The sequence below is a fragment of the Pelophylax lessonae genome, assembly GCF_965119305.1.
Source record: "Pelophylax lessonae genome assembly, chromosome: 1".
NCBI classification, from domain to species: domain Eukaryota; kingdom Metazoa; phylum Chordata; class Amphibia; order Anura; family Ranidae; genus Pelophylax; species Pelophylax lessonae.
In genome coordinates, this window is record NC_138768.1 from 550,833,776 (window position 1) to 550,850,353 (window position 16,578).

Sequence of the window (16,578 nt, forward strand, 5' to 3'; positions counted from 1 at the left end):
TAACAGCAAATAAATCAGAAAAGTTTCAGTATATGGTTTCTTATTTTTTAGGGCATAAGTTAAAAGTACACCTGTTAGACCTCGTTCACAAGAGGCAACCTACAGCGTATTCCCAATCGGAACGGTCCACACAGATGTGAGATTGGGAACAGTAGCTGTGTATGTGTGGCTGCAGCATCTCAACTAACATCAATTGGACTGCCTGCACGAGGATATAAGTACACCTATGCATCTTCGTGTGGGTAAACTCCATGTGAACAAGACCTTACCATATGCAGAAGCTTAGAATAGCTACAGATTATTCTATTTAAGCATACGTGCATAAAACATTGTTTCTAAATTCACATCTCTGATATTAGAAAAGGCTGGCAAACAAAACTTGTGATATGTACAGGAGGTCTGTAGAATATGGATTCTGTACTGATGTCAAGTCCAGTGCTTCTTCAGGTGTTCCTTTAACTGAGGAATAGTGGCTTGCTGAACTTTGCACACATTACACTGAAGAGAAGATTTAAGGAGCTCGGATGCTCCATCTTTTACCTCCACTCTTCCCTTTATGTTTATCATGTCAATAACATCTATAAATAAAATTCATAAAAACACAAGAATTAGGAAAATTGAATTTTAGATATACAGGTATCAGTACAATTTGTTTCTTGGAACACAGTACCGGACACAGGCAGATGGCAAAAAAAAAAAGCTCTGCAAGCACCTCTTACCCACAAGCCTGTTATTTAGCAAGCAATAAGAGGAACACGGAGGGAAGCTTGTGTCCTGTACTATATACCAAGAAAATGTTTTTACTGCCAAATCAAAAATATCTTTTCTCTTTCGTTCACTGACAGAAACCGCTTCAATTGTTCAAACCATTGGGGCTTTATGCTGCTCTCTCTTCAGGAGTAGGACTAGGCGGAAACCTTTTTGGTTACGCCCCTGAGGCAGTCCCAGAGGCTATACCATCACTCCCTGCTATAGGACTCCAGTTGTTTTTTCTGCCCAGTCAGGAGTAAGGACCTGGCTCTCTGCTGGGATCTGCGGTCCTGGCATTTTTTCACATTTAAATGGAATTTTGTACTTTTTCTTTAATAATTTTGTTCCTGTGTGAACTAAAATTAACAGCCGGACTGGGTGACGCACTGGATATCCTAGATCCTTACGGGGTCTTCCCACTTTGGCCTACGAGCGTGACCCAACTATTAGCTCTGCACTAGGTTGGCCTCGACATAGCCCCACTGGACGGGGGCTGACTGGTGACCGTGGTATAGTGAGTAGTGTCCCCTCTCCTCTCCTGCGGAATTGCTGAGGTGGTCACGGGCCCCCCCTGGGGATGGTAGGCCCCCCGTGTCCTCCCTCCCTCTTGTACTTCCCCCTTTTCCTTTTGCAGGGTTCCACCCTAAGTTGGTGCCCTCATCTGTTCCGTCCACCCCTGGGGGCATGGGTGAAATTGGGTAGGGGGGCTGCATATTGCTGGGCTGGAGGAGTGGTGGGTGATGCCGCTATCGGCCCCTGTCGGGGGTGTTCGTACCTGGGTGCTGCGAGGGGGTCCCCTCCTGGGGTCTGAATTAACTTTTCCCTGGGGTCCAGGGTCCTGTGCAGTGCCGCCATTTTGCCATGGTCTCTCTATTCCCGGCTTCGGCGGCCATGTTTTTGGTTTCCCCTTAGAGTTTCAATGGTGGCCATTTTCCTGTAGTCTGATGCAGTGCTGAGGCTGCGGGGCCTCTATCAGGTCAGCATTTTCTCTTACTGCAGTGTGGCAGACCGTTTTGGCACTCTCCAGCTCAGGTGGTGAGTCTTTGGGGGTATATCTCCTTCCTCTGCTGTATGCAGCGCAGCGGGTGTGCTGATTCTTGTGGTGCCCCAGCAGTGCACGGGGGGAAGGGCCTCCCGTTTTTGTTTAATAAAAAAAAAAAATTTCTTTGCTGAGCAGTGCGGTTCCATTTAACCTTTTATGGTCATGGAGCAGGTTTCACCACCCAATCCACTCCTGGAAGTTGCAGGACCCTCTGGGTCTCAGTCTGCCCTGGCGGCCATGACGGCAGCCCTGCAATTGCTAGTAGCCAAAGTAGATATGGCCCTGCAAAAAGCACCCTCGCCTTCACCTGTATCCTCTGCTTCCTCAGATTCTGAGATGGGTTTGTGTCAGTGCGGGAAACTTTAAAGTTGGAAGACTCAGCCACTGCCAAGTCGACAATGCCTGTGCAATTTGGCACCCGCAAATCTTCCAAGGTGACCAACGTGTTTCCCTTTCCTGCCTATTTTGACGAGATTGTCACTAGTCTATGGGGTTCCCCGAAACGCATGGTTGGCATTCTAAGCGTTTTGCTAGGAGATATCCCTTTGACGATTCTCATCTGAAGAAACACTGTTCCACCGTCGGTGGACTCTCAGGTTTCCAGGCTAAATAAGGCCACACTTTTGCCGGTGCAAGATTCCCTGTCTTGTAAGGACCACGTGGACAAAAGAGCCGAGGCTCTGGTCCGGTACCTATTCACCGTGACTGGTTTCATTTTAAGACCAGAGTTTGTTACCACCTTGGTATCCCAGACCTTAACAGAATGGGCTAAGATTTTGTGCCAGGATCTGGAGGGGAGTCAACGTGCTTCTGAGCTGGCGGATTAGTTGATCCAAAGGGTTACAGTATATTTGTGATGCATCCCTGGAATGCGGCCCCCTTGGCCGGCAGTGTTTCTGTAACAGCGGTAAACCTTCGCCACATGATCTGGTTGAAGTACTGGTCAGCTGACCAGGCTTCTAAAAAGGTACTGACTGATCTTCCTTTTGTAGGTGACCGTTTGTTTGTTGCTTCTATGGAAGAGATCATTAAGGTCCTTACGGGAAGTAAGAGTACATTGCTTCCACAGTCTGCCAAGGGCAAGGAACCTTGCCATAAGCACGGGCCTTTCTTTTCGGCTCACAAGTGGCCCTTTAGTCCTGCTGGTTCGCAGAAAAAGGGCTCGAGATCCACCCGCTCCAAGAGACCCTGGAATGGTAAGTCCAAAGTGGGCACTTCTGGTTCCGCAGACAAGCCTTCCCCAGCGTAAAGGGGCGCCCTCACCGGCGTTTGGGGTGGGGGATCGTCTTTGCTTCTTTCCAGACCCATGGGTCCACAAACTGATTCGGTTTGGTTACAAGATCAAGTTTCGGTACTTGCCTCCGACAAGGTTCTTTCCTTCCAACTTACGCCTGTCTCCAGAGCGGCTACAGGGCCTCTACCGCGCAGCGCAGGACCTGTTAGCACAAGGAGTTATTGGGCCGGTTCCAGAGTCAAAACATTTGGGGGGTCTCTCCTCGGGGTTCGAGGGAGTCTCTCCTATGGTGGCTCTGCTCCCTAGCTCTACGTCCAGGGAAATCCTTTCTTCCCCTGTATTGGACTGTAGTCACCACGGAAGCCAGTCTGTCCGGATGGGGAGGTATCTTAGGAGTGTGTTCGGCCCAAGGTGTCTGGACTCGGGAAGAGTCCAGGTTGCCGATCAGACTTTGTCTCAATGGATGGATTGTCTGCAGGGACACCCTTTGCAGATACAATCGGACAATGCTACAGCTGTGGCATATGTCAATCACCAAAGGGCACAAAGAGTGCCCTGGTGGCTTGTGAAGTGACTGGCATCTTGAGGTGGGCAGAACGATATGTTCCAGCCCTCTTTGCTGTGCACATTTCGGGGGTAGAGAATTGGCAAGCGGACTATCTTAATCGGCAGACGTTGAAACCCGGGAGAATGTGGTCTCTTCCCTGGAGGTTTTTCATTATCTGTGTCTTTAGTGGGGGACCCCCGATGTGGGCCTGCTGGCTTCCCGTCTCTACAAGAAGGTGCAGAGATTAGTGTCAAAGTCTCTGAATCCTCTGGTCGAAGCCACAGATGCTCTGGTGGCCCCTTGGGGTCAGTATTGTCTGATTTACGCTTTTCCTCCAATACAACTTCTGTTGAGACTGCTACTCAGAATCGAGGTAGAAGGAATTCCAGTCATTCTGGTGGCACCAGACTGGCCTTGCCGGTCTTGGTACGCAGGCCTGTTAAAGGTTGGTAGCAGACGTCCCTTGGAAACTTCCTCTCAGGGAAGATCTTCTCTCAGGGACCAATCTTCGATCCTGCTTTATGGTTGCTGGCTTTAATGGCGTGGCTATTGAAAGCCCGGTGCTGAAAGATAGAGGGCTGTCGGGGTTTGTGATTCCTACGCTGTTGAAGGCTAGGAAATCTACTTCCAGGAAGGTTTATCATTGAGTTTGGAAGGCGTACATTACTTGGTGTGAGTCGTGGGGGGGTTTCTCCCTTTTCTGTGTCTCGCCTGTTGGAGTTTCTACAATTAGGCGTAGCTCAACGTTTGGCTCTGGGCACCATCAAGGGCCAAATTTCCACCTTGGATATTTTTTTCCAAAGGCCGTTGGCGGCTAAGTCCTTGGTTTACACCTTTGTGCAGTTCGCCATCTGGCTCCTCCGGTGCGATCCCTGGTACCTCCGTGGGATCTCAATTTCATTCTGTTGGTGCTTCAAAGGCCTCCCTTCGAAAAGAAAGAGAAGAGAAATTAGTCTGCTCACCCTGTCGCAGAAGGTGGCTTTCTTCGTAGCGATTACTTCTGCACGTCGCATGTCGGAGTTGACTGCGTTGTCTCGTTGGTCACCTTACTTGGTGATTCAAAGGGACAAAGTGCTGTTTCAACCCTGTCAGGCGTTCCTTCCTAAGGTTGTCTCGGGATTTCATTTGAAGGAAGACATTTTGCTACCGTCCCTATGTCCTAAACCTACACATCCTAAGGAAACTGCCTTGCTATCTTTAGATGTGGTAAGGGTGATTCAGGTGTACCTGACGGTGACTGAACCGATTAGGAAATCAGATTGTTCGTTCTTATGGATGGACCTCGTAAGGTGCAGGCCGCATCTGCTGCGACCATTTCCAAGTGGATCAGGCCTACTCCGTTAAGGGTCAGGTTCCTCCTTTCCCTGTTAAAGCACATTCTACGAAGGTGGTCAGTAACTTCAAGGCCTTTCCGTCATCAGGTGTCAGTGGTTCAGGGAGTGCAAAGCGGCTACGTGGTCGTCCGTACACACATTCACAAAATTTTATAATACAATTGGATTTACTTGCATCTTCGGATGCAGTGTTTGGCCACAAAATTTTGCAGGCTGCGGTTGCAGAGGCTTCCGCTTCTTGAGGGTGAAATTTTTTCCTGGTGGTGAGCTCCAGTTGTTCCTAGTTGAGCTCCTGTTGTTACCTGGTTGCCTATGTTTAACCTTGTTGGGAATTCTGCGTTTGCTATGTTTTTTCCCCACCCCTCATGTTGACACTGCTTTGAGACATCCCCATTGTCTGTAGAATTGAAGCTTTGTCTGTCAGTGAACAAAAGAGAAAACTGGATCTTTGTCTTACTGCAAAATCCTTTTCTCTGAGGTTCACTGACAGACATGGCACCCGCCCCTCTTTTGGGGTTGAGATATTTGTTCTTCTGACACTGCTTGTTACAACCTGGAGTCCTACAGCAGGAAGTGATGGCATACCCTCTGGGATTGCCCCAGGAGCATAGCCAAAAAGGTTTCTGCCTAGTCCTACTCCTAAGAGAGACAGCATAATACCCAATGGTCTGAAGAATTGAAGCTGCTGTGTCTGTCAGTGAACCTCAGAGAAAAGGATTTTACGGTAAGACAAAAATCCAGTTTTTCTTGTTGACACGTACATGACAGATTCAGGGAAAATTGGGATGTCCTAAAGCAATACCAGTAAGGAGAGGGCAAAACGACAAAAAATTGGATTTTTGTAAGAACCGTAAAATACTTTCTCTGTCGCTCATTGACAGACGCAGTCCTCTTGATTAATATCAACTTGGGTTATACTGCCCTCTACAGGAGTAGGACACTAGGCAGAAGGAAAACGTTCTGGCCACACCTTAGGGGCAGTGCCAGAGGGTATATCCTCTCTCTCTCTCTCTCTGCTACAGGAAGTCAGTTTTTTTCTGTCTAGTTAGGAGTAAGGACCTAAGTTCCTTGCTGGGATCCTTGGTCCTGGCAAGATTTTTTAGAAAAACTTTTTTTTTTAGGCAGCTATTTTCTCCAGTTGTTCCTGTGAGATCTTCAAGCAAGTATGCTGAAACTGGGCGACGGGCTGGATGTGAAGATCCAGTGGTCACCCCAGTCAGCCTACGAGCGCGTGCAGGCCCTAGCTCCGCGCTGGGTCGGCCGCGACATAGTCCCACTGGACGGGGACTGACCCTGCGAGTTAAACGTCTCGCCGACGACCAGTTGCAAAACGGAGTCACGGCGTCCGTATTGGTCGACAGCCCTCCCACCTCGGTGGAGAGGGGTTCTGTCAGGAGTAGCGCCCGCCTGTTCCGGTATGGTGAGTAAAATGTTCCCCCTGACGGGTTTGTGAGTGGACGCGGGCCCCTCCCTGGGATGATCCGACCCTTATGATCCTGGATCCCCCCTATATCCTATAACAGGTCACAGATCCCCCTCTTGAGGGTGACTTAGTGAATAAGACCAGGAGGCTTGGTTTAGGAGCTGACTATCAGTAGTCACTGTATGAGGGGCACTGTAAAGGGACCAGGACTGAAGTCAGTGGCTGGCATTACTGTTAGGATGGCCATGTAAGAGGGTGATAGCATCCTACCTGATACATAAGGTTGCAATACAGGCCGATGCCTGTGCCTGGACTACCGCCATCCTCCCACAGGCCGTACACCTCCCGCAGGCCGATAGCTACCTTCCACAGGGCAGCAGGCCGCTGCCATCTTTCCACAGGCCGCCGCCATCTTCCCGCAGGTCGCGCGGGGCCGCCATCTTGGCGTAGCCTCGTGTCTCCAGCATGGGGGTGGCCATTTTGGAGATGACCAGCTACCTCGAGTAGCATGGGAGGCGCCGGAAGGCGTGTAAAGGGGCGGAGCCGCCTCCTTTACCCGGGAAAATGATCCAAAAGACTTCCTGTCTGTAAGAGACAGCGCTGAGAGCAGGTTGATAGAAACTTCTGTGCATCAGGTGGTGAGCCTTGGGGTCTCTCTCTCTCTCTCTCTGTGGGGTCCAAAGCAGGTAACACTGAGGGGCGCTGTTGCGCTGGGGGATTACAAAAAAAAAATTTTTTTCTTTGCAATTATTTTTTGTTTGCTGGCAAGTGTCTTGTATAGTCATGGACCCTGCCACTCATGTATCCCCACCTGATCCCCTCGAGGTGGCCGCAGGACCCTCCAGTACCCCACTTGTGATTGATGCATTATCAGCAGTTTTGGAGTCTTTGGTATCCCGGGTGGAGGTGGCCTGTCAGGGACGGGGGTCAAGAAAGCGACCCCCGCCTACCCCTATTTCATCTGACACTTCAGATACGGATTCTGAGCTGGTCACTGCAGCTGCAGGTCCCTCTTCTGGGGCTGCTGTCTCAGGTACGGTCTCCTCAGACAGTGAGGAGGACGTTTCTGCCTCCGCCATAGCGCAAGAAGAAGCGTTGGTGGACGCACTAGTGGTGTCTGTCCGGGAAACCTTAAGACTTGAGGTTACACCGGCAGAGGTAGCTGAGACTGAAATTCCTTTTGGTACTAGCAAGCCTACCAAGATGGCGAAGGTTTTTCCCTTGCCCAAATGTTTTGGTAATAAAATTAAAGAGGAATGGGATCGTCCGAAACGAACCCTTGCTATTTCCAAACGCATTGCTAGACGCTATCCATTTGAGGAATCCCTCCTTAAAAAATGGACAGTACCACTAGTGGTGGACTCACCGATTTCCAGACTAAATAAAGCCACTGTTATCCCATTGGAGGACGCTCCGTCCTTTAGGGATCCGGTGGATCGAAAAGTAGAAGCGGAATCCCGCTCCATTTTTTCCCTGATAGGGTCAACCTTTAGGCCAGTGGTTGCCATTGGTTTAGTTTCACAAACATTGACAGAATGGGCCAAATTGTTACGCCGTGACTTAAAGGGGAGAAGTATCCCCCCAGCAGCATCCGATTTGATGGAGCAGATTATACAAGGACTACAGTTCGTCTGTGACGCCGCCCTGGACGCCACTCCCTTGTTAGGGCGTGCATCGGTGTCAGCAGTGGTCCTCAGACGCGTGTTGTGGTTAAAGTGCTGGTCGGCGGATCAAGGTTCCAAAAAGGCTTTGGCTAATCTCCCTTTTCAAGGGGATCGCCTGTTTGGGGCCACCTTGGATGAGATTATAAAGGATCTCACTGGGGGCAAGAGCACTTTTTTGCCACAGACTGCTAAGGGTAAAGGACCTCGTAACAGACGAGGACCTTCCTTTTCCGCTCATAAAAAGTTTGTTCGTTCCACTGGGACGAGCGATAAGGGCTCCAAAGCCCCTTCAGGGGGTTTCAAAGGGCGCTGGTCGGGTAAACAAAAGTCCGGCTCAGCTAAACCTGAAGATAAAACCAATACAGCCTGAAGGTGCGCCCCCACCCATCTCTGGGGTGGAAGGACGTCTTCACCGGTTTCCGGATCCATGGCTTTCCAGAATCCCAGACAAAGGGGTTCACGAGGTCATATGGTCGGGATACAAGATCGAGTTTCGATCACTTCTACCGGTGCGATTCTTCCCTTCCAACATTCAACTATCCCCGTATCGCTTAAAAGCTTTGCGGGGGACAGTAATGGACTTGATGCTACAGGGAGCGGTAGTTCCCGTTCCTTGAGCAGAACGTTTTCTTCACTTTTCCCAAAGATCATTCCCAGTTCCCTCCAGGACTTGCATGAGGATCCTGGGATTGATGGTGGCCTTCTTAGAGGCAGTACCGTATGCCCAGTCTCATACCCAAATTCTCCTAAAGGAGATTCGTTTCTAATGGAATCGGAATCCCGATTCCCTAGACAATCGGATCCGGTTGAGCGAGCGGACCAGGGAGTCTCTGGTCTGGTGGCTTCGGTCTCCAATGCTCAGCCAGGGGAAGTCACTCCTTCCGATAGAATCCAGGTTTCCGATAAATGTGTTGGAACGGAGAGCGATCACGCTGGTCGCCCCGTGGGGGCAGTATCAGCTATGGTATGCCTTCCATCCTCTCAAGTTACTGCCGAAACTTCTTCGCAGGATAGAGGTGGAGGGAATTCCAGTTATCCTGGTAACTCCGGACTGACCTCGTCGAGCCTGGTACGCCGACTTGGTGAGGCTGGTCGCGGACGCTCCTTGGAGATTTCCTCTCAAGGGGGATCTGCTGTCTCACGGACCGATCTTCCATCTTGCTTTACAATCGCTGGCTTTAACGGCCTGGCCATTGAGACCCAGGTGCTGAAGGACAAGGGATTGTCAACTTCAGTTATTCCTACTCCAATTAAAGCAAGGAAGGCGACTTCCAGCAAAGTCTATTATCGCACATGGAAGTCTTATATTGCGTGGTGTGAATCTCTTGGATTTCCTCCACGTACCTATTCGGTGACCCGAATCTTGGCCTTTGACTCCTCTCCCCAAGAGTGATTCCACTTACCGGACGGCGTGGACCCCTAGGCCGTACGGCGTAAAGGTCTCACAGGCAGAGTCCGGTATAAATCCGGGCAGTAATCCTTAAAACCAAATTGGTGACCAATATGAGTCTCCTAGGTTCTCTCACCGGATGGTGGTCATATAGGGGAAAAAAGGATACCAATAGCGTAATCCTGCTACAAATACGTTTATTTTTGCCAAAACAAAGTATAAAACTCACATTTCATGTGAAAAGGACAAGCGATGGGTTTACAAGGTGGTAGATCCTCTTTGGATGACGGTGTGCAGCGGGGCTTGGCTCCGGCGTGCGTTCCACCGCTACCGGAAGTGACGTTGCTACGGGCGTAAGCCGGAAATTGCGTCGACGCGTTTCGCCAGCCAATGGCGTTCTCACAGACGTATATTGGTCACCAATTTGGTTTCAAGGATTACTGCCCGGATTTATACCGGACTCTGCCTGTGAGACCTTTACGCCGTACGGCCTAGGGGTCCACGCCGTCCGGTAGTAAGTGGAATCACTCTTGGGGAGAGGAGTCACTTTTAGCATCGCACCACTGCAGCATGTGTTTGCCTTTCTAGCACTTGAGCACTTTATTTGATTGACATTTGAAACTTTCACTGGCTATCTGCTGAACACATTGGGACTATTGTTATTTATTTCAATTTATGCATTGCACACCATTTTGGACTATTAACTAGCACTATTTATGTATCCATTTATTTATCTTTAATATTTATGTCACTGGGTTGTAACCACTATTGGAGATTAATTCTTATATATTTATATAATTTTTTGAATATTTTATCTTCATCTTTGTTGCACTGACCACCCCACAAGGCTGGCCACACCAACTTTTGCGCTGTTTATATTTTGCACATTATCTCCCTTTGAAGATATTAGGGAGATTACCTTGCTTACGTTATCCCAGAAGGTGGCCTTCTTGGTGGCTATCACTTCTGCACGCAGGGTGTCAGAACTGGCCGCATTATCTTGTCGTTCCCCATATCTGGTGGTTCATAGGGATAAGGTGGTTCTTCGTCCGAATCCATCCTTCCTTCCTAAAGTGGTTTCAGAGTTTCATCTGAATGAAGACATTGTATTACCTTCCCTGTGTCCTAAGCCCAGTCATCCTCGGGAGTTTGCGTTACATTCCTTGGATGTGGTTCGGGCAATCAGGGTATACCTGAAAACTACGGACTCGTTTCGTAAAACGGATTCACTTTTTGTGATCACGGATGGCCCCAAAAAGGGGTTGCCTGCATCTGCCGCGACTATCTCCAAATGGATCAGACAGACGGTGGTACAGGCTTATTCTATTAAGGGTCGGAATCCTCCGTTCCCTGTTAAGGCGCACTCCACTCGGCGCTTAGTGCTTCCTGGGTCTTCCGCCATCAGGCGTCAGTGGTCCAGGTTTGCAAGGCGGCTACCTGGTCGTCGGTTCACACCTTTACAAAATTTTATAAAGTTGATGTGATGGCATCGGCGGATGCCTCTTTTGGCCGCAAGGTTCTGCAGGCCGCAATTTGAGGAGACCGTTGGTCTACCTCGAGGGTTTTTTTCTGTTGGATTTCAGTTGAGTCTCATCCTTTGGTTTGATGAGCCTTTAAGACTTCTAGTCGTCACCGGTTGGGCCTTCTGGATTTAAATTTTGATTTCTGTTATCCCACCCCTCTTTTGTGGCACTGCTTTGGGACGTCCCAAGTTGATATTAATCAAGAGGACTGCGTCTGTCAATGAGCGACAGAGAAAAATGGATTTTTGTAAAATCTTATCGTAAAATCCTTTTCTCTTAAGCTCATTGACAGACGCAGTACCCGCCCCTCTATTTTTTGAGTTGGGTTGGGTTAAATTCTCTAACACTGCTTTGTGACATAACTGACTTCCTGTAGCAGAGAGAGAGAGGATATACCCTCTGGGACTGCCCCTAAGGTGTGGCCAGAGCGTTTTCCTTCTGCCTAGTGTCCTACTCCTGTAGAGGGCAGTATAACCCAAGTTGATATTAATCAAGAGGACTGCGTCTGTCAATGAGCTTAAGAGAAAAGGATTTTACGGTAAGATTTTACAAAAATCTATTTTTTCTCTGAGTCTTTTGACAGACGCAGCTCTTAATGCTTCTTCACTAATGGGTTATGCACCATCTACAGGAGTAGACTAGGCAGTGAAAAGTTTTCACTCGACACGCCTACAGGGGCTGTCCCTCACGACATAACCCCAGACACACTGTGCTCTCAAATCAGTTTCGTAGCAAGCAGTGAAAGAAGAAACAACCAACAGCAAAAAAAAGAGGGGCGGGAGCTGCGTCTGTCAAAGGACGCAGAGAAAAGGATTTTACGGTAAGTTCTTACAAAAATCCAATTTTCTCTTATGTCCTTTGACAGATGCAGCTCTTAATGCTTCTTCACTATTGGGACGCCCCAAAGCAGTGTAGGCTTGAGGGGTGGGAAGAACGCAACCAAAAACTGTGAACGTATTTCCAAGGCTGAAAACGTAGCCAACTGGCCAACAAAAAGGTCAACCATACCAACTGGAGCTTACCCACAAAAGAAAAAATACAACCCCTTAAAGAGAAAAAAACAAGTCTCTTTAAACAGCAGCCTGCAAAACCTTGCGGCCAAAGGAGGCATCCGAGGAGGCCATGAAAATGTGTACAGACGACCAAGTCACCACATTACACACCTGAGCAACAGAAGCCTGATGGCGAAAAGCACAAGTGGCACTTAACGCCCTCATAGGGAAGGAGGAACCTGACCCTTTAATGAATAGGCTCGAAACAATTGTCTGCCTGACCCATTCTGACATGGTCGCAGCAGACGCAGCCGAACCCCCACGAGATCCCTCAGGAAGGATAAACAAGGAATCAGATGTCCGAAAGGATGCTGTGGCTGACAGGAAAAACCTGATTGCCTAAACCACATCCAGCGAATGCAAGGCAAATTCCTGGGGATGCTTGGGAATAGCACAAAGGGAAGTCAAAGCAATATCTTCGTAGAGGTGGAAAACAGACACCACCTAAGGAAGAAAAGACTGATTAGGTCGTAGAACAACCTTATCCCTCTGAACCCACTAAATAAAAGGTGAACGGCAGAACAGAGCAGCCAACTCAGACACTCTGCGGGCAGAAGCTATAGCCACCAGAGAGGCAACCTTCTGAGAACAAGGCAGAGAAATTTCCCAAATATTTTCAAAGGGAGGCCGTTAAAGAACGGACAAAACCAAATACAGAGCCCACGGAGGCCAAGGGGATCTCCTTGGCAGAGCCAGATGATGCACCCCTTGAATGAGGGTGTGGAGCAAGGAATTAGTCGCCAAGGGGCGTCTGAAGTAAATGGCTAAGGTCGACACCAGACCTGTAAGCATGCCTAAAGCTCTCAACTCCTTTCTGCAAAAAGGCTAAGACCCTCGCCACTGAAAACACGAGGATGCAACTCACTCCAGGCAATAGACCTCTTCCAAGTACGATGAGAAATCATCCTGGAAGTTGCCTTCCTAGCTCTCAGCAAGGTAGGAATCACAGAATCAGAGAGACCTCGGTCTCTCAAACACCTGGCCTTCACAGCCATGCCGTTAAGGCCAGCGACCGTAAAACAGGATGGAAGATCGGCCCTTGAGACAGCAGATCCTCCTCTCTCAGAGGCAGCCGCCAGGGAAGCTCAACTACCATCATTACCAGGTCTATGTACCAAGACCGGCGAGGCCAGTCTGGGGCTGCCAGAATCACTGGCACCTATTCCACCGCCAACCTGCGGAGGAACCTTGACAATATCTGTATCGGAGGAAAGGCATAATCTAGCCTAAACCGGCTCCAAGGAAACACCAAAACATCTGCGGCATTGGCCAGAGGATCTCGAGCCCTGGCCACGAACCTCTTAACCTTGCGCAGACGAGACGCAAACAGAACCACCTCCGGAGTTCCCCACCAGGCACACAGGAGATGAAAAATCTCTGGATGCAGGGTCCATTCCCCCTGATCCAGAACCAGACGACTCAGGTACTCCGCCAGCCAGTTCCCCATTTCTGGAATGGGAACTGCGGAGAGAGCCAGAACATGTTCCCTGGCCCAAGTTAGCATCTCGGCCACCTCCCGGGCCCTGTTGGTGCCCCTTGGATGATTGATGTAAGCCACAGCCGTGGCATAGTCGGATTGTACCCAAACTGGAAAGCCTTGCAGCCGGAGGTGTCCAGTGGAGCAGGCAGAGCCTGATTGCCCTGAGCCCCAGGACATTTTTCATCAAGTAGGATTCCTCCATTGACCAGAGTCCCTGGGCACAGAGACTGTGCAACACTCCACCCCAGCCCAACAGGCTGGCATCCGTGGTGACCACTGTCCACAACAGTGGTAGAAAAAAAACTTGCCCTGGCTCAGAGCGGGTGACAGAAGCCACCACGAGAGCTCTAACCTCGTGGACCGGCTCAGACATACCATTCTGTCTAAGGACTGCGGATCCTTGTGCCACTTGACAAGAATCTCTAGCCTTAAGAGGTCTTGTGTAAATTTGAGCAAACTGGACCTCCTCGAAGGTCGACACAAAGCCCGCATGCAAGTCCGCAGGAAGGAGAGATCGTTGCCCATCAGCAACCTGATCTCGCTATGCCATATCTGAAGCTTGTCCCCGGGGAGAAAGACTCGCCAGCAAGGAGTCCAAAATCATACCCAGGTAATTCAATTGCACTGACGGAGTCAGCGCAGACTTCTTGACGTTGATGGTCCACCCGAACTCCTGAAGGGTCTGAACCATGCTTGACAGGTTGCCCAACAGGGTTGGGTGAGAACTTGCCTTCAACAGGAGATTGTTCATATATCATAACATTACAGGCTATCCCCACAGCATGGGGTCTAGGTAAGGTTCCCTAGGTTTTACTGAGGTTGAGCCAATCTGGAAACACTGCTTCTGTAGACAGTGAAGTTGATTAAAGAATTATTTAGGAAAATAAGAAAAGAAAATAAAGTAGTGAAGCTGGTTATTCCAGAAGGAAGAAGAGGTCCATCATCTACAGACTAGCAAAAAACGAAGGACTCATGGAGTGAGGAGGATTATAGGGAGGACGACCTCAGTTTCAATACAATCACCTAAAGGTATGGAGCTATACTCATGGTGCATGTGCTCTGTACTCTACAAGTAAGATAAAGTTTTGCCCTAAAGTTTTGGATCTACTTTAGCTAGGACACTAAAATGATTAAGGACAAGTTAAAACATTTTTTCTACAATGTTTTAAAATCAGATGACATTTTTACTGAAAAAAAACACCACAGTTTTTGTTATACAAATCCATTTGCTGCATTGCTTACAGCAACTTGTTACTGATACTATAGCAATATGTCTGGTTTTCAAAAACAAGTTTTTCTACTTAGAACCAAATAAATTTTCGGTCACTAATATGGACTAGTTAGTATGAGAATCCCAGGGTCATGGCTGATACAGAAAACTAAAAAAAAAAAAAAAAAAAACGCTTAGCATCTCTGTGAGTGGCAATCCTATCTCTGCAATTAACAGAAGTGATATTGGTCTATTACCTAGGATTAGTTTCCTTCTTAGAGATGCCTTCATCTAGATCTGCTGTGCCCATAAAAAGCTCACCTTTACTCCAAACTGGATAATTACAGGAATGACATGCTAGGTTGTTTCTAATATTTGTGTACCCATTTAGAAGGGTACATATTAGCTACCGGTATTTTATATTTCTAAAAGTGAAAGTCCTGTCCAACAGCAGATACCACAAGACCCTGCTTTGTTACAGCCCAACTTCAGAACTATGCCTTGCAAACCAGCATTCCACAATCCAAAAAGAGGGTTTCCACAATCCAAAATGTAGCCAATAAGAGCATGTTCATTGGGTGGGAGAATGACAGATAAACATGGATTAGCTCTGTGTCATGACGAAGTAAAGCTAGCACAGCAAAGGATCACAGATGGCTGGATGGCTTCTATGGTGTCTGTTCTAAGTAACAACTTTTTATTTTAAATGTTAAAAAAAAGGTTTAGTTTGTTGCATCCTGCATTTGCAAAGGCATAACTTCACCTTCAGCAAACATTTTTACAATTTAAACATTCACATTGAATTCCGAAAAAGATTTATGATCAGCTGGTATATAAGGTGATTAGAGATTTGTTAAGGGTCATCAGGTAAAATGTGGCAATAGTAGCAACTGCGAATGTTAGATTATTCCTTGAAAAGGGCAACTCTTACCTTTAGAATCTAAAAAATATTCTGTAGTGAAAGAATTCCAGTGTTTCTTGTTTTTCAGGCAAGGAGAATCAAAATCTTGACTTATGACATGTAAATGAATCTGGCTAGAAGAAAAATAAACTATTACTTGCGTACTCAAGGAAAAAAGGACTGAAAATATTATTTCAGGTTAGGCACACACAAAAAAAAAAAAAAACATATCTCACCTCATGCTTGGAATAGCATGGTACCCAAGCCTAAACTTTGCTCTATTCAGAGATGAATGTTCCTGTATAACATTCTCCCCAACTTCATACATGTGCTGTAACAAATCTAAATGTTCTGCTCGAAGTGCTTTTAGACTGGAGATGGATTGCCATGGTAAAACCAGCCAGTGGTAGCGTGCCTTGGGATACTTGTCCTTGATTACCACTACTTTATCATCTTTGAAGACCTTTATAAAAACCGGAAGAATATTCAAAAATACTCAAATAAGGTGATTTTTTACAACATAAAGCTTTTTATTCCGATTGACAAAATGCACCTATTAGTTATGTGCAATGATATTAGAAATCAAAAAGAACACCCTGAAAAAAGATAGCTTTAGACAATGGATAATGTGAAAGGATCAATACAGCGTACAGCAACAGAGAAAAAAAATACCCTCATCTCTGAACTCTGGAGAATTTAAAATGTTATCCCCAACCAAAACTTTTTTCGGATAGAGTAGGGATGCTGTGGCCTGCTACATTGGGAAAAAATGATAAAGGTTCATTTTTTTTATGTATCGTGTTAAGGTGAAATTGGCCTTCAAAGTTGCAATTTCTAAGGGTTTTTCTGCTCTTGTTATTAAGGTAGAATTGCCTCCTTTCAGTATGAAACGATAGGTGGGGGTAATACTGACTGACTAAACACTGAGCTGTGGAGCAACTCTAAAGTCATCAATGCTTCACCAGTTTTTGGGTCATTTACCATCTTTATTGTAAGGTTAAATGTAACTGTGACATGTCAATCTATGA

General features: G+C 47.6%; 1 protein-coding gene across 3 annotated transcripts in view; it reads right to left on the reverse strand.

The window, feature by feature from the left end:
• Positions 1-279: 279 nt before the first annotated feature.
• APTX (aprataxin) overlaps positions 280-16,578 on the reverse strand; it is a gene marked incomplete at its 5' end in the record, with an annotated part of 46,327 nt that continues 30,028 nt past the window's right edge. For all 3 annotated transcript variants that reach the window (XM_082243488.1, XM_082243489.1, XM_082243487.1), the window contains 3 exons: positions 280-578; positions 15,581-15,684; positions 15,787-16,013. In XM_082243488.1, the coding sequence (XP_082099614.1) occupies positions 427-578; positions 15,581-15,684; positions 15,787-16,013 (483 nt within the window). In that variant the 3' untranslated portion in view covers positions 280-426. The remainder of the gene's footprint in view (positions 579-15,580; positions 15,685-15,786; positions 16,014-16,578) is intronic.